This window comes from Pholcus phalangioides, unplaced genomic scaffold (genome assembly GCF_987345545.1).
Source record: "Pholcus phalangioides strain wild (caught in Gottingen) unplaced genomic scaffold, Ppha-v1.0 ptg000004l_1, whole genome shotgun sequence".
In the NCBI taxonomy this organism is placed as follows: Eukaryota; Metazoa; Arthropoda; class Arachnida; order Araneae; family Pholcidae; genus Pholcus; species Pholcus phalangioides.
In genome coordinates, this window is record NW_028301597.1 from 49,396,430 (window position 1) to 49,414,837 (window position 18,408).

Genomic DNA, 18,408 nt, shown 5'->3' on the forward strand with positions numbered 1-18,408 from the left:
ATAAAGAGAAAAAGAGCATAAAATTTTTCTATCCATTGCTGGGCGCTACAGCGACTGGTTTTGCCCAAAGTGTAAACGAACTTGTGTCACGGAAATGCGCGAGAAACTCTTCTCTCTCTGAGGCTTCTCTTCTTGATCTTTTTCTCTGTCTGTCTGATTTCGTGACGTGAAGTAAAAAAAGAGAAGAAAAGAAATTGAACCAGTTTTTTTTTAATAGAGAAAACAGTCTCAGTCAGTCGGTCAGTTCTACTCATTTTTCAACCTTCGAACCGACGGGTTTGAGTTTTGGAGGTCGAAATTCGTGGTTATAACGTAAAAAAAAACGAGGTTGCTGGAAAGGCACCGAGTGCCAAGGCCAAGTTGAAATTTATACCAGGAGTTCACATAATAGGGGTGACGTCTTCCTCGGTCAGAGTTTGACAAGCCGCAAGGTTTTGTCTGAAATCCTTGATTTTGAAAATAACAATAGGTAACAAAAATGAACCTGTCGAGGAAAATGGCATCATCTGCTGGTTGGAATGTGTTTGTATGTGCCGTTTTAATGGTGAGTTCTTTTTTTTTTCACTACCTTGTGTGGAAAAATTCTTAAAATAATCCTTAGACTCGTTATTCGTGCCTATTGAATCGAACTAATTCAATTTATAATTTCTATTTATCGAATTCCCTTAAGGGGGGTTGGTTGGTGCATGCACAACTTTGCCAAAAAAGCACTTTTTTTTCAATTTTTCAGCTTTTTAATACTGTAAAATTTTCTGCGTCTGCGTTAGAGTTTTTGTTCTACCTGCACTAGAGGTGTGTTTTGAAATATTATATTGATATAAACTGCACTGGCCGGAATTGTTCTTTTCAGACAAAAGCATTCATTGTTTGAAAATTTCAGAATGTTTTTGCTCATTTTTGATACTCAAAAAATGCATTAAAAACATAAATGTCAGCAAATTTTTTTTCCTGAAGAAATATATAATTCACTTCGTTCTAATTTTCTCAGCCCAGATGATGCAGGGTATATTTATCTTCACATACAATTTTTTCCAGAATCTTGTTGTTAAATTTTATGTAATAAATTGCACTTTTCCCGGAAGCACCCTCTTCTGGACGCCACCTTGAAAACCACCCGAAAGTTCAACTTCAAGTGCTGCCCCTCTGATTGAACGCCTCCAAAGTTCCCCATATTTCCAACTCAAAACTTAGAAATCTTTTAAGTTAGCGCTTAACTCTCTTAGGCAAAAATAAAAACTTGCACCGTGGGAAGAAGCAACCCAAACATTTGTGACACCAGGGTCTGAAAGGGTTATACAGTCGAATACCTTTACAGCGAAATCTCGTTTTAACGAACACTTTTCTAATCCCCCGGATAAGTTTACATAGGAACAATACGAAAACCTGAAATTTCTTTATAACGAAATTTCGTTACATCGAAGTGATTTCTCCTGGCTCTTGGAGTTCGTTATAACGGGATTCGACTGTATATGCTAATATTTTTCTATTAAAAAATGCTTTTTTCTCAAAACTATGTTTTTGTTGGATAAGGAACATTTTTTCAAACAACACTCATTCAAGTATCTTGAATGACACTTTTTGTGTGTGTCTTAACACTAAGTTGCTACATGCTTTAACGAGAGGATTTCTTATTAAAATGATTTTTTTTTAAAATTATGATACAAGATATGGGTAAATTTTTGTGGTTTTTTCGTGAAGTTGCATGTTGTTAAAGTTAAAATTCGAAAAATAAAACAACCAGCTACACTAAAATCCACACTACACTAATATCCACAAAGTTTCCTAAAAACTCCGGTCTACCACCATGAGCAATTTACTAAAGATTGAGTTGAGCCGAAAATGTGTGAGTGTGCGTACCTAACAGTCTGAGCACGTATATGGTGTTGTGGGTGAATTTTTAGTGCTGTCATCTGTATTATTTCGAGTTGTGAGTGAAGCGTGTAATGATTAATATTTGTAGCGTTTTAGGGCTGTTGCTCTCTGTGGCGAGATTTTATGACGGGCAGATCGGCTCGACGGTGGAAACCACAGAAAACCAACTTCAGACACCACCGTGGTGCCGGTGGGGGTTCGAACCCGAGTGCTGCGCTATGACCACTCGACCACCACAGCGACCAACTATTCATTCGATATGTTTTTCTACGCTGTCTCACGTTCATAATCACGCGATGATTCACCGAAAAACTCTCCTTTTGATGTTTTCCCTCATAAACCGGGGTAATAAGATGGTGAAATTCAAGTGGACTATAACGAATATATAATGTTCAGAGTTATGATTTCCCATTCATGAAAATATAACACACACACCTAAGAACAGAAATTATCGTTATGGCTTCTGAAAACTATGAAACGCTTTGATTTTCTATAAAACCTGGGAAACTGAGCCAAACACTCGTCGTTCGTCCAACTCTCTCCAAAGAGCAAAAAAAACATCCGGACTTGTTGAGCTCGTGTCCTACGAGTGAGGACATACTTGAATGTCCCAATTTTATACTGTGTAGTTAAACGGTATTTTTTCAATTCTATTTGAACGCTTCCCCCCTTTCATTTTTTATTCACAACCATAGAAAAGAACGCAGGTGTTTCACGTGGGCATTGGTACAAAAATCGTTATATTTAAGTGTTTCACAAATACATAACATTTGATGTTCTGCCTGCCTATGGTTTATCGCTTTTTATTCTACTGTTTTTCTGAGAACAAGAAACAAAAAATAAGTACAGTATGCCGTCGACAATAAGGTCACCCTTACCAAGCACGGGGACCGGTGTGGAAACAAGAGCGGGGCCAGAGGCGTCTTAATAGTTTCGGAACCCATAGTCCCGATTTTATAAATTCTATGGATGGGGGGAATGCAAAAATCCATACATAATTTCAAAATATACAGGAATGCTGGAGAAATATCCATTAAAAAATATATAGACACAATTAAATGTAAATTCACGGAAAAAAAATTAATGAAAATTTCGAACTGAACAAAATTTTAAATTCATGAATTTTTTAATTCCCAAAACAAATTAAAATTAGGATCTAATGAAAGAAATTATCTGAGAACTAATGGAAAATCAAAATCGTGAATAAAAAATAAGCAAAATAATCGATAGAGATAACTCCAGCCATCATGAAAATTCAAAAAAATGAAAGAAACAAGTCATCATGAAAATTCAGAATAAATGGAACGAACAATGCCAGCCATCATGAAATTTCAGAATAAATGGAACGAACAATGCCAGCCATCATGAAAATTCAGAATAAATGGAACGAACAATGCCCCCTCCAGCCATCATGAAATTTCAGAATAAATGGAACGAACAATGCCAGCCATCATGAAAATTCAGAAAAATGAAAGAAACAAGTCATCATGAAAATTCAGAATAAATGGAACGAACAATGCCAGCCATCATGAAAATTCAAAAAAATGAAAGAAACAAGTCATCATGAAAATTCAGAATAAGTGGAACGAACAATGCCAGCCATCATGAAAATTCAGAATAAATGGAACGAACAATGCCCCCCTCCAGCCATCATGAAATTTCAGAATAAATGGAACGAACAATGCCAGCCATCATGAAAATTCAGAAAAATGAAAGAAACAAGTCATCATGAAAATTCAGAATAAATGGAACGAACAATGCCAGCCATCATGAAATTTCAGAATAAATGGAACGAACAATGCCAGCCATCATGAAAATTCAGAATAAATGGAACGAACAATGCCCCCCCCCCCAGCCATCATGAAATTTCAGAATAAATGGAACGAACAATGCCAGCCATCATGAAAATTCAGAAAAATGAAAGAAACAAGTCATCATGAAAATTCAGAATAAATGGAACGAACAATGCCAGCCATCATGAAAATTCAGAATAAATGGAACGAACAATGCCCCCCCCCCAGCCATCATGAAATTTCAGAATAAATGGAACGAACAATGCCAGCCATCATGAAAATTCAGAAAAATGAAAGAAACAAGTCATCATGAAAATTCAGAATAAATGGAACGAACAATGCCAGCCATCATGAAAATTCAAAAAAATGAAAGAAACAAGTCATCATGAAAATTCAGAATAAGTGGAACGAACAATGCCAGCCATCATGAAAATTCAGAATAAATGGAACGAACAATGCCCCCCTCCAGCCATCATGAAATTTCAGAATAAATGGAACGAACAATGCCAGCCATCATGAAAATTCAGAAAAATGAAAGAAACAAGTCATCATGAAAATTCAGAATAAATGGAACGAACAATGCCAGCCATCATGAAAATTCAAAAAAATGAAAGAAACAAGTCATCATGAAAATTCAGAATAAGTGGAACGAACAATGCCAGCCATCATGAAATTTCAGAATAAATGGAACGAACAATGCCAGCCATCATGAAAATTCAGAATAAATGGAACGAACAATGCCAGCCATCATGAAATTTCAGAATAAATGAAAGGAACAATTCCAACCATGATGAAAATTCAGAATAAATAAAACAAATAATTCCAGCACCTATATATATATATATATATATATATATATATATATGAAAATTCAGAATGAATGAAAGAAATAGTTCCAGCGTCCTTAACAAATCCTTAAAAGGGCAAAAACTCTGTCATTGGAAGTTAGAGGGCAAGGCAGGCGCGGATCCAGGGTGATGTGTTGGGGGGGGGGGCGATTTTTCACAATGAAGATGTCGATTGGTGAGACCCAAACTAGTGTCCGCAGGTGCCAAACGTACTTAAAATAAAAAAACTAATAAAAAATTAATTAAGAATTAAAATTATTTAAAACCTTCAATTAATTTTCATTTGAAAAATTAATTAACATTAAAATAAATTACGATTACATTTTAATTGAAAATAAAAATTAATTAAAAATTGAAGGCAGTTAAAAATTAAATCTAAATTAAAATTTATATTTATAAAAATTATGTTTTTTCAATATGCAGCATACTTATTTAAAAACTTGCTTGCAGCAACTGGTGTTACAATTAATGAATAAGCTGTTTTTGATAATAAATTTGAACGTTTGTGCCGGCTACCCTCGCCATAAATACCGTACGAAAAAAAAGTTTGAGGTGCAGACTGAATAATGTGTGTTATATTTATAAACATTGTAAGGAATTCTGATGCACACTACCAGTTAAAAATGTTTTTTTATTAACAGTATCATGAGCAATTGTACAAATAAATAAAAACTTTGCAGATGAAAAGAGAGCAGAATATGAAAAGCGTATGAAGAATTGGTATTTTAAAATGTTCCTAGAATACTATTTCTTCCTCCTTCGCTTGATAAAAATTAAGGCTCACAGTTAACCGGACAAAACAATGCGCACAAATAAAAATTCATCCGAATGTATTCGATAAATGCTTTTTTCCAGCTTTTCAAGTCAAAGTAGAGAGATACTTTCCGTTTAAATTTAATTTTTTTGATCCCTGTGAAAGTATTAAACGTTTCTCTTTGTGACGTTATGATAACAATTAGGCAAATTAATATGAATAAAATAAGGATCTCGGTCAACCAGAGGAAATGAATTCTAAGCTAACTCGGATACAAGAAACCTCGTTTAAGAGAGACGATCCTTGAACATTTGAAGGAAAAAAAAATTATCTAAAGCCCTGACCATGGCCTCCATATCCTAGAGCGGGCCCCTAGGCTAAAGCCTCTAGTGGGCCCCCAGTCCAGACTTTTCACGGGCCCTTTTATAGTTAATTTATAGCTTAAAAAAACAAAAAAAATGATGAGAATCGTCCCCGGCCCTGTCAGCTCCACCCTTGGGAGCATGAACTTTACGCACAACAACAAAGTAGTTATCAAATAAATAGGTAGGCTACTACGCGCACACCGACAGCCCCCTTACCCGTAACGAGTCGCACTGAGCTTGCGAAAAATTCTTGTGACCGCTCAAACTTTAAATGACTTCATGGCTTCAGATAAAAAGCTGAACCTATGCGGCGCAGCTTTTGTCCTCTCATATGTAGGGTCCGTGATAAGGCAGTTTCGGTTTCAGTATAGCACAGGGTAGATGTTTTCCCTGTTCAGATTTTGAATGCCGGTGATGGGATTGGCCAAATGAGCTTTGTTTACATCAGTGATTCCAGGTGAGCCCTCTGTGGTCTGTCTCGTTCGATAGAGAATTCTATCTATTTGCCGGCAGATCCATGTGGGGCCCTCAACTGGCTCTGCTTGTCTCGTACTAATTCATATCAGCTCAGTACTCCCCACTCGGCACTGGACCCGACCAAAGGGACTTTGTTTCCATCCATGGGGTCCCTAAGGTGGTCCCTCTTGTTTCGCTCAATACCTTGTTTAGTATTTACTCATGATCTGCTTGGCGTATGCACTGAAAAGGTTTGGAACCGCTGCTGGAAACTCAAGCATCCAAAGCCGAGCTACACTCACTCCAGCAACTTTTCGTGTTCACGTATACGCTTCGAGGCCTTGGCGATTGATGTAGAGAACATTAAGCAGTCTTCTTTCAGTTACGTTCTAGACAGTTAATTTTTCTTTCTGTGAACAATTTTATAGCACACCAAACTTGTATCCTTTCTTAAAATGAAAATAAGTACTACACACAATAAAACACCCATTTATGACATGTCTGTATTTACAAATAATACCTTCAACTTCCTCATTTATCACTTATAATTTTCAAACGAGACGATAAAATTTAAAAAATTACAAATTTCCAGCTTTGTATACCCGATTTATGAAAATATTTTGCGTCTGAAACCTATTTTTGTCTTCAAATAAAGTTTCCCATCCTACTACGTATAGAGTCAGACTTTCAATAATCCCTCCAGTAATCCGGTGTTTTTAGGCCGGTTTTCTCCGAGCATAGAAGAGGAAAACAGTGCGCACATGTTTATGAGCAGAAGTTTGTTATTTAAATGGACTTTTTCAATCAATCTGCAGTAATTCGATTTCGTTAACCCAGTACACCCTGGTGTGATATGTGCCAGATTAGCGAGAGTCTACTGTACTAATAATTCATATCTCTATTAGTTCTAGAAAAATTGAATTCCATCAGCCTTTTTTTTTTTTTTTTGCTGGTAATTTTTCCCCTCAATTTTTTTTTTTTGCAACACTGATTTTAACCATCCTCATGCCCCGTTACTGAAGACAATGTCCTATTTACAGAACTAAATGGGCTATAGCCCAGGGCGGCAAGTTCAGAAGGTCGGCAAATTTGAGGATTGAGTGGCCAAGAAAATTAGCAAAATGGGAGAAGGGCGGTGAAATTTTTATAACCGTCAAATAAACCCACCTCTTCCCAGACAGCAAGTGACCGTGTCAGTGAGTGACCTAGAGAGTTTGCAAGCACGTGAATGAGCAAAAGCGTGACTTAGAGCGGGAGTAATGAATGATCAAATGAGTGACATAAAGAGTGAGGGACCAGTTCAGTGAGTGGCCTAGAGTCAGCCGTCAGAAGCGTATACTGGGCCCTCGGAAAAAGTAATTTTTGTGAGCCCCCTACCTGGCGAGACACGTTTACTTTTAAAATTTTAAACCAGAGGTCCCTCTGCATTTGAGGCCCCCGCCCGCGGGGAATGCGTTAAGACGGTATTGTCTAGAGCGCGTGTAAGTAACGAAACAATTACCAAAACCAGCGTCAAACACGTGTGTGACCAAACAGGGTGCAAACATGTAAATGACTAAAAGGTCCGTCCCACGAGAGTTTGCTAGGGGACGCTGGGTAAGATAATTAAAGTTAATAAAAGTCTTTGTTGGACATAAACCGCAAAAATAACAGCCGGCGTGAAGTAAACCGTGCTTGTTCGGTCATTCACAAAGGAAGACGCTCGTTCCTCTGCCTTTGTATTGAAAGCCTTAAAAATTATTGCTTCCCCGAGTCCCGAGACGACCGCGGATCCTGACAAAGACTTTTATTATCTTTAACTTTAATTATCTTATCCAGCGTCACCTAGCAAACTCTCGTGGGACGGACCTTTAAAAGAGTGACTTTAATACACGAGTGGGGGGAGGGCTATAACATGGGATGGAAAATTCGTGGATAGAGTAGTCGAGAAAATTAGACTAGAGTGGAAGGGCGGTGAAATTTGAATAGCCTTCAAATCAGCAAAACCGTAAATGCGCTTCTGACTGAACATCAAAATTACTCTCAATCTCCTAACCTGAATCTCTGGTTCGGTTTCAAATAAACAACTCATAAAGGATGAAAACTTTAATTTGGAACCACCTTAGCAGGAGTTTCAGAGAATTACTAATCAGGAAATATAAAATCTTGGAAACACAAATACACGGAATACTAAATGGTAAATCTTGCTTATTCGAATAGGACGTCAAGATAAAATATGAAAATGTTTTTAAATATGAAAATATAGCATTGAAAAGTTATTGAAACAAGTATAAACTGTTTTCGATAACAAGAAATAATTGACGCATATTTCAATAAAATATGTGGGTACTAATTTGTCTGCATAATTAAGAAAAATTTAAGAGTAAAAAAACTTCCTAATGAAATTCTAATATTACGCGATTTAAAATAATAAATTTCTTATTCAATTTTGTGCAGACTATATGGTTGTCAAAAACCTATTCAAAAACAGTTTTTCGCCACAGATACGTTAAATAGCAAAAGCTTACTTTCATGTAAATTGAAATGATTTTCATTATTATTTAATTATGATTATCAAGTGCACAATATTAATTTTCAGATTTTTTGTCTGAAAAGATGGTGGTTAAATTTAATTCCCGCAGAACATCCGACTCCACACAATCAATTTTATATAGTGGATTCCACTTACAACGTTCCTCAAGGCCGAAACATGGGAAGAGGAGGTAGGTTTGGTGCCCCGGGCGCTGGACCGGAGGGGGGGGGGCGTGAATTTCAACATTTTACCTGCCCTTTAACATTACAATGGACACCAAGATGCTGACCAAGCATCTAGTTGCGGCACTGCTCTTAGAACCTTTTCCCGCTTAGTGCGATTCATTTTCGTGGTTCCATCTTCAACTAATGCTCAGACCATAGAGACGCTTTAAACGGGAAATATTAATATTTCCCGTTTAAAGCGTTTTTCCGCTTAAAACGATTTTATGGCGGTTTTTGGAAAAGCATTATACGCGCGATCCACTTATGTTTAATCCAGGTACTTATTTCAAATTACAAAGGCTTTAATTATTAGATGGGGCAGAGGCCTATATTTTCATAGATATTATAGAGAAGCTATGTGTGTTCAAATGCTCACCTTCTGGCGCAGGTCTTTTAAGCTACGTTTTCGAGGGGGGGGGGGGGGCTTTGCTGAGATTTTTCATATTTTTAGGCCCCACTATAGTGAATTTGTAGAGTGAAAATCAAAAAATGATAAGAATCGTCTTGAGCCCTGTTAGCCTCACCCTGTGGGGGAACCTCCCGTTAATGTCATTATCAGTGAATCCGTAAGCGAATGCAGCTTCATTCTCTGGGAAAACCCCAGATGTGCTACAAAAAGTAATAGAATTAATTTTCTTAATATCCATTTATTTTAAAATTTTAAAATTTTTGCTTACTGAAAACAGTTTTTTTTCGAAGACATGGTAATTTTTTGATCCACGTCAAGCTTGCGGGTTTCAGGACTGAATTTAAAAAAAAAGGGATAACAAAGGCTAGAAAACGATAATTCATCTTATTGGATGGCTTGTGCTTTACTGCGCGTTACCAAGAAAACTGAAGGGTGTACATTTTTTTGCCTCTCTACACACGAGCCCTTAGGCGCTAGGGGGTAAGCGAAAAGGCAGCGTGACAGCCGAATCGTATGGAATCCCTGTAGAACCTTGGTGGGAATACAATTGACCCTCCTCCGGCTATGACTTCTTTATTTTTTCGACCTTACCAGCAGAAGAAATCTCAAGGTGAAACTTGGGGAACAAATTTTAGGGAAAGGAACTTTGAGAAAAAAAGGAAATTAATTTAAAAAATTAAGGATTAATAAAGAAAAAAAGTGAGGTAACTGGAGTTATGTTTGCTTGAAGGCTCTTGGGAGGGGCGATCGCCCCTTCACCTATTGTTTAAAGGCTCTTGGGGGGGGCGATCGCCCCCATCGCCCCCCCCCCTGGATCCGCCACTGGGGCAAGGGGAACGTACATTAACTTAGATAAAAAAATCTAAGTTTTTGTACGTTTGTCTGACGTACTATACGCACTCTCAAAACGGGTACAGGTTACTCTCGCGAAAGCGTTTTGAACATTTTTTTAAATTAGTACCATACCTCTACGATGGACGGTTGATGAGATAAAGACCGCATTAGCACTTACAGGACACCTTGTTATCAATCCAAATGTTTTCGAAAAATTCCGATTTACGAGCACATTCTAAAATAGGCCATATACATTCACGCAAGCATTCAAAAGAACCATATAAAAAAAAAAAACGAAACTGGTGATTATCTTCACTCATATCGATCATAAATCATTGTGAAAACAATATGAAACACATGTTTAAATATTTACGTCGATGTTTTTATCCGTGAATGATTTATGAAGCTTCACTTGGGAAAATAGGAAAAAAATACTATTTTTCGTGGCTGTCGCATGAGAGACTTCATAACTTGGTCAATCAGATTCGATTTAAAAATGAATATATATTCTGTATTTTTTTCCCGGATAATATTCAATAATCGCGATATTTTGAATTCTCTCAAAACATTACTATCATTATCATTTGATTGTTTCAGTTAATTCTAGCAAAATTGGATTCTTGCAATTGTGCTGCTGCCAGACTCGGATTCAAAGCTGGAATCGAAAAACATTCTGTTACGGATAAAGCCAGAGGTGACGTTGTTTTGAATTACAATATGTCACGGTAAATGTGATTAATCCGGTTATTATGCATAATCGAATGATTTTAGTGAGTTTAAGGAATTACACTGAATTTATCACTTTCACCAGCGATTATGCATAATACCCAAGCGTCGTTGGTATACGTGATAAATCGTGCTGAATTCGTCACTTTTGTCTGTTATTATGCACAATCGCCACTTCGTATCGGTAAATATGATGAATCATATTTCCATTGCTGGGATAAGATTCATTGTTTAGATGACCAACCATACATGTGAGTCAGAGTCAGAACCGGATGTAATGAACTCTGATTTAACGATTTTTCAGAACATCACCCAATATGAGTCCTATAATTAACTCCTATTTGACGAAATCCGAAGTCGAACCATGATATAACAAACTCTTCTTTAACAAATTTTACGACCGTTCCCCGATATAATAAACTTTCATTTGACAATTTTTGCTATCATACCCCGATTTAATGAACTCTCAATTGAAAAATTTTATGATTGTACCTCGATATAACGACTCCCATTCAATAAGTTCTTTATCATGAAAACAAGATTTCAATCGTTAAATCATGAAATTCATTAAATGGGAGTTCGTTTTATCGGAGTCCGACTATATTTATCAAACATACCAGACACATTTGGGAATTTTTTCATATTCATCAAATCCACCAATTACATTAGGGGTATTATGCACAATCTCTGGTAAAAGCGTCAAATTTCAAGTATTTATCAAATTTTCCCGGTACGCTTGGATATTATTATATATAATCACAGATAAAAGTGATGTAATTCTTTTAGTACATGTCAAATTTACCAACGACTCTTGCATACTATGCATAATAGCCGATAAAAGTGATAAAATTATCAAACTTATTGAGACAGCTGGCGATTATGCATAATAACTGATTTATCTCATTTACCGTAACATGCAGGATGTTCCATAAATTCGTAAATGGTTTAAAATTCATAAAAATTGAAGGATTTGTTATATTTGAATGCGATTTGAGAAAAAGTTATTCTCACGGAAAGGGATTTCTTTTTTTGTTACAGAAAAAATTGTTCCAATTTTTGTTAATAGAGGGCGCTACACGGAAGTAAATCACTGGAAATATGCAGGAAGTGCGATTGATAGCTCATATCTGAATTTTTCCTGTTGCTAGTGCTTACACAAAGTTTTCATTGTGATTATGACATTGGTAGATAAAGCACTATTGGTGAAGTTGTCTCACATAAGCCGAGAATCACCGGATGAAGCTTTGTGAACGTTTCGGACACAGAATAAATTGAAGAAAGGTCCATGTCAGAATTCTATGATTTGCTTTCGTGCAGCGTCCTCTATCGAAAAAAATTCGAGCGAAATTTAACTTTCTGTACCAAAGCAAATCCTCTTTTGTGACAATAACTTTTTTTCCAAACCGCATTCAATTATACCGACTCCTTCAGTTTGTATGATTTTTAAACTATTCAGGAATTTATGGGACACCTTGTATGCATCTAGATGAAAACTAGAGATACAGTCGGGGAATTCTAATGAAATGCATTTTGGTGTTGTTGATGATGATTTTGCAGTGAGCCTGACGTGTCGTTCGAGAGACATTCTCGTCAACCTGAATTTCACGCACCCTTTCCGAGGTCTCGTCCACGCCGGCAACCGGAACAACAAGGAGACAGGATGCGGTTTCCGCGGGGACGGACACCATGACTATTTCCTGAAAGTGCCGCACGGTTCTTGTGGGACCATCCATGTCGTAAGTTTTTCCAACTCATAAAAAAAAGTAATTGAAATTTAAGTTCCATTTTCTTCTCTCTCAGATGCGAAATATTTTCATCTCCATCACATACAAACTATACCTACCTACCATTTGAAATTCAGGTCTCAAAATTAAACGGAAATTATTAACATGAAAACATACCATGATTATATGTCAAGGGGTGCTCAACCTTTTTACAGAGTGCGGGCCCCTTCACTAGTTTGGAAATGCGCCGCGGGCAATTTGAGTGATCTGGGAATGCGCCTTGAGCCACTTGAATGATCTGAAAATATGTCACGTAATCTGAAAATGTGTCACAGTAAATGCGTATACAGTTAATTACTCAGGTGACCTGAAAGTGTGTCTCGGGCTGCTTGAGTAATTTGGAAATGAGTCTCGGGTCACTTAAATGACCTGAAAATGTATCACCAGTCACTCAAATGATCTAAAAGTATGCCTCGAGCTACTCGGGTGATTCGAAAATGTGCCTCGGGCGACTTTGATGATCTAGAAATGTGCCATAGGCAATTTAAGTGATGTGGAAAATACACCTCGATTCACTTAAATGATCTGAAAATGTGCCCCGAGCCACTCAGGTAATTCAAAAGTGTATCGCAGGCTGCTTGAGTAATCTGGAAATGCGTCTCGAGTCACTCGGGTAATCTGAAAGTGTGTCACGGGCAGGGCTGATCTGATTTTGCACAACCCGAAAAAACCCAGGTGAAAAAACCATAGAAAAAAACCACCAAAAACTGCACTTACTCGTTAACAGTAAGTTTTCTGGTGTTATTGTATTGTCATACTCTATCTAAAGAGAAATACATTAATACATCTATGTATTCAATGCTATTTAGATTATAAAGGTTAGAGAAAAAAAAACCAACCAGAAACACCTTAAAACTTCACTTACTCCCACATATCACGTTTTCTAATGGTGTTTTATTGCATTGTCATACAATCTAAGAGAAATACATTAACAAATCTACGTATTTAATGCAATTTGAATTGCAGGGGTTAGCAAAAAACCCCATTTTATAAACCCATTTATCATAATAAAATGCAAAATGATTTTGGCCCCTCCCAGAATTTTTTGTAATGAGCCAGCGCTGGTAAAATAATTACATGAATGAAGGAAACAGATATTGTGTCGATTAGTTGAAAAGATGACTTCCGAATTCACCTCAGCATAATATCCTTTTCCTGAACCATTTCTGGCCATTTCCTGAAGTTAAGGGAGACTACTAATGCCTTAACTTCAGCGCCTCCCACCACAATGCGTGAAATAAGGAAGGCAGGGCCATGTCTCCAGTGGTGTAGATGGTCCGGGTCGTGTCTGGTCTGACAGAGAGAGAGAGTGGTGTATATAGTGGCATGCTTGCCCGGTATGCAAGAGGGCTTAGGTTCGTGTCCTAAGGCGGAGACAAGATGACTTTTCTTCCGAATTCACCTCAGAATAGTATCCAGAAAATATATATTTCTTTGACATCTTGGGCTGAGCTGAGAAAAAAGCCGTCTAAAACAATTACATAAATAATTGCCATGAATTGCTAAGTCTATTATATTCACGTAGGCTACAGCATATATATATATAACTTACTTTCCTTATGCCCTAGTATCATAAACCCGAAAAAACACCAAAAACCCCCAAAAAAACCCAGTGGGTTCGGTTTTTCTGAAGAAACCCGGATTTTCGCCAACCCTGGTTGCGGGCCGCTCGAATGATTTGGAAATGCTCTTCGAGTCACTTAAATGATCTAAAAATGTTCCAAGAACCACTAAAGTGATCTATAAGAATGCCTCAGGCCTTTAAGAAAGGCCGCAACTGGAAACGGAAACTACATTTCATTGCCAGAAACTAGTACAGAAAACCCCTGTTAATGAACACCTCTCTTTTACGGACAAGTAATAATTTCTCCATGCATAATAAAAGTATGCTTTTCAAACCCCTGCTTAAATGTCACCCCTCTTTTACGGACGAATTTTTTGTCCCACCGGTGTCCGCAAAAGAGAGATTTTACTGTATCTATTTTACCACTTCCCCCCCCCCGGTATTATGAACGAAAAAGAGTGAACTCGACGCCCTCCCTGGTTCAGTGCCGGGAGCACAAGATCCTCTTTTGATCTGGAAATGCGCCGCTAGCCTTTAAAGTAATCTGCAACCTCGAGCCACTTGAATGAACTGCAGGCGTGCCGCGGGTCGCTCAAGTAATTTGGAAATGTGCTTGGGGTCGCTTAAGTGACCTAGATATGCACCTTTGGCAGTTTAAATGATCTGGAAATGTGCCATGAGCCACTTAAGTGATTTGATAATCTTTCGTGGGCCAATTGAGTGGTTTGGTTATTTGTCTTAGGCCACATCAGATGACTCCGAGGGTCATATTCGCATGTATGTTATATGAAAGAGGTGGCCAACTTCTTTCTCTTCGTGGGCCAACATGATGGTCAGCTGAAAATCCAAAATTAATGAGAGAAATATAATTCAAGCATTCAGAAAAATTCAGACTCAATCAGAAATATCATTCCCTATGTTATGAAAATTCAGAATTAATGACAGAAATTATTCAAGCATTGGTAAAATTCACCATTAATGAAAGAAATACTAACTCCATTTGATGAAAATTCAGAATTAATGATTTCCGATGCGATATAGCCCATGCCCATGGGCTGAAGTAAGGCTGAAAATATTTCTTTCAATAATTCTGAAAATATTCACATTTTTTTTCTTTTATCCCGGAAATATTTTTCATTAACTAGAAATTTTTAAGAATATATTTGAGAAATACTTTACTAATTCTGAAGTTATTTTCCTCCAATAATTCTGACATTATTTTTTTCCATAATTCTCAAATATAATATATTATAATATATAATAATATATACATATTATTCCTTTTCTTAATTCCAATAATTTCTATAATGCCCCTGCGGCCTAGGCGTTGAAAAGACCCCTGTATCCCGATATAGACAAAAGTGACATCTGCTGCCATCTATGAGAAAACTTTGACAGTTTCAGTTTCGAGTTCGCTTCATCCATGAAAGACAAAAATAGATTTTTATCAAAGGATTTCTTTGGAGGAAAAAGGAATATGAATTCAGTATACAGTAGATTTTCGCCAGGGTGTGCTGAATTACCGAAATCAGCGGATTGCTGGAAGTTAATGGAAAAAGCAACGGCAACCTTTTTTCTTTGGGACTGCTCTTGGAATCAATGATTGATATTTTTCTGAATATAGTAGACAGAGATATAGTCGTATCCCGTTATAACGAACTCCAAACGAATTTAAACAGCATATAATCTAGGGCGACTAACCAAGCATCTTGAACCCTATAGAGCAGCGGTTCTCGACCTTTTTTGACTCGCGGAGCCCTTTTTAGTAAAAAAATTCTATGGCGGAGCCCCGTAGGCCAACTTTTTGATTATTCATCAAAGTTACTGATTTATTTTTACTATTTAAAAATATTTATTTTTGTAAATTTTACTGGTTTTTTTTTATTTTCCTAGAGTAGCTGCGGAGCCCCGGTTGAGAACCGCTGCTATAGAGGAAAGGGATGGGCCTCGTTTGCTTTCTTTGTGAGAGAAAGATTTTCATAGGCCTTAAAGGCCAACACACTTGAGTCAGAGGCCTCCGATAAATTTTTATGCCTTTAATTTACTTATTTTTCCTTTTTTTTAGCCCTTTTGTCTTTAGGCCTCAGTGCCTTCTATAATTATGCCTTTCCATTATTTATTCCTTTTTGGCATGGCCGGATTAGGTAGATACAGAGGGAGCACATTGGGGGCAGTCCCTTCCTCTTCGCGAAGTCATGAAGGCGATGTGGGCCCATGTAGGTCTGTAACAACAGATTAGTTGTATGCGTGCGTGCGCGATCGGTCACCATTAACATAACGTTAAACTATAATTTCCTCCAAAATTAGCGTTATAGAGTTGTTTACGAAGAAAAGATTCCATGTCATAAATCTAATCATTCAGGCAGTTGGAGCAGCTGTCCCAGAGGGCCGCTGTACGGTCATGTAGGTAGGCATCGTGATGGGACTCTTATCCCTAGGCTCCAGGTTCAAACCCCACACGACAGCAAAGAAACACCAGCGGTGATAGCACAACTTAGTGGCGGTCGGGTGAAGTTGGTTTTCTTCGGCTTTCTAACTTCGAGGTCAGAATACGGGCCCAGTCTCTCTCTGAAAAGATAGGAGAGAGAAGAGGGATGGGAGGATGCACATCCTTCCTCCCATCTCACCGCAGAGAGCAGGTAGACTTTCAACACGACACTTACATAACATAAAAATTTAGGCAATAGCCATTTTCATTTGTGAAATACTTGTGATATTTAGCGGACTCGTTGTCCGCCATTTTAAGGTGAATTTTAAGGCAGCAAAAACCGGTTTTCTGAAAGTGACGCCTAACCATGAAAGGAAAAGAAACGGCAGTGGGAACAGCAATTGCCTGCACTTATAATACCAAAGTCACACTCTGCAGAGAAATTGCGGATAAATCGGCTTGGGATTTTCAGTACATATAACATACACACAACACATTCCGGCATGCACCGATCCGTTTGAAATTCCGCAAAGAGATGTGTCCGCAACGAGGTGCGTGTACTATTAAGCAGCAGTAGTAGTAGTAGTTACTCCACAATCGTGCGCAGAAGGGGGGGGGGGCACAGCGGATTCTTGCTTCCTCCCCTTCGAATGTTATTGTAAAATAGTTGAAATACGAAAGTAATAGTTTTATATGCTATTTTTAATCAATTTCTGATAATCTGAATGATTTTTTTGAATTTTGAAGGGAGGGGGGCGTTGGTAACTCGGAATTTTTCCAGAGGAAATTCCTCGTGCTCCAATCCAAAAGCCGAGTTGATCCTGCCTATGCCTTTGACCTGTCACCGATACCAGAAGAATTTTTTTTTTCAGCTTTACTTGCCGTTCTTTCAGAGAATACTTTCTTTGACAAAAAATGATAATTTTCTTTCTCATTTTTGCAGCTACCAGAGGACAGTTTCGCGAATACCCTCACCATCCGCTATCATCCAGCTTTGGAGTTGGAAGAAGATGAGATCAAAACTATCCTTTGCAAATACGGCACTGGAAATATTCAAGTTGGATAATCATCATCATCACCATCTTCATCATAACGATAATTACATTAAACTGCTTATTTATTGACTACTGGCGAGTCATGTTTCCGTCTCTTTCTCACATTCAAAAGACTCACCAAAACATTTTTTTTTACAGTTTACTGAAAAAAAAAATTGTCGAATGTTCGTGGAAGCATATTTTGGGGGGAAACGCTTACATAACTAATACGTAAGGTGATCATATTTTCTTCGAGACGAATACGTGCATTTAGATAATTACAGTAATACGGAAAAATATGGAATGATTGAACATTTGTACCGTTGTTGGTCTGTTGCTCTCTGTGGCAAGACTTTTTAACGAGGAGATCGGTTCGCATTCACGTATCGAAGTTGGGAACCACAGAAAACCGAACTTCAACCAACCACCACTCTGCCTGTTTGTTTTCATCTGGTAATTGCACACAATTTCTGAAAATAAAATCGACTACTGCATTTATGCCTAGGCCTACATATATATGGGCCTCAAATTAATGATAAAAAAGCCTGCGGAGTTGACAGTTGTCTTCAGCATCATATCAATGTCAATTTCTGTAGTACCATATATACCATAGCATTCTCTGTATTTTCGGAACCAAGTTTCGTCACATGTATATATGTCATATTTCCATATGCTCTTCCTGAACTCTGAAACCTACGTACATCTCTTCATTGATATGAGTGTGTGTGTTTTTCACACATGTTTACACACTTTGGCCAATCGCCGTCAAAATTCCCAGAATACAAGAACCTAAGTTGCCTCAAAG

General features: G+C 37.6%; 1 protein-coding gene across 1 annotated transcript; it reads left to right on the forward strand.

The window, feature by feature from the left end:
* The first annotated feature begins 195 nt into the window (after positions 1-195).
* Positions 196-17,696, forward strand: LOC149087788 (uncharacterized). The gene is made up of 4 exons (XM_089231873.1): positions 196-544; positions 10,665-10,761; positions 12,351-12,529; positions 17,513-17,696. The coding sequence occupies exons 1-4, from the start codon at positions 479-481 to the stop codon at positions 17,633-17,635; spliced, it is 465 nt and encodes a 154-aa protein (XP_089087999.1). The 5' UTR covers positions 196-478; the 3' UTR covers positions 17,636-17,696.
* The last annotated feature ends 712 nt before the right edge of the window (positions 17,697-18,408 follow it).

Excerpts from the sequence above, each read along its gene's own strand:
- LOC149087788 (XM_089231873.1), top strand. The coding sequence starts at position 479 with ATGAACCTGTCGAGGAAAATGGCATCATCTGCTGGTTGGAATGTGTTT. Across the intron at positions 10,762-12,350 it reads TGTTACGGATAAAGCCAGAG|TGAGCCTGACGTGTCGTTCG; the intron begins GTGACGTTGTTT and ends ATGATTTTGCAG. Across the intron at positions 12,530-17,512 it reads CTTGTGGGACCATCCATGTC|CTACCAGAGGACAGTTTCGC; the intron begins GTAAGTTTTTCC and ends TCATTTTTGCAG.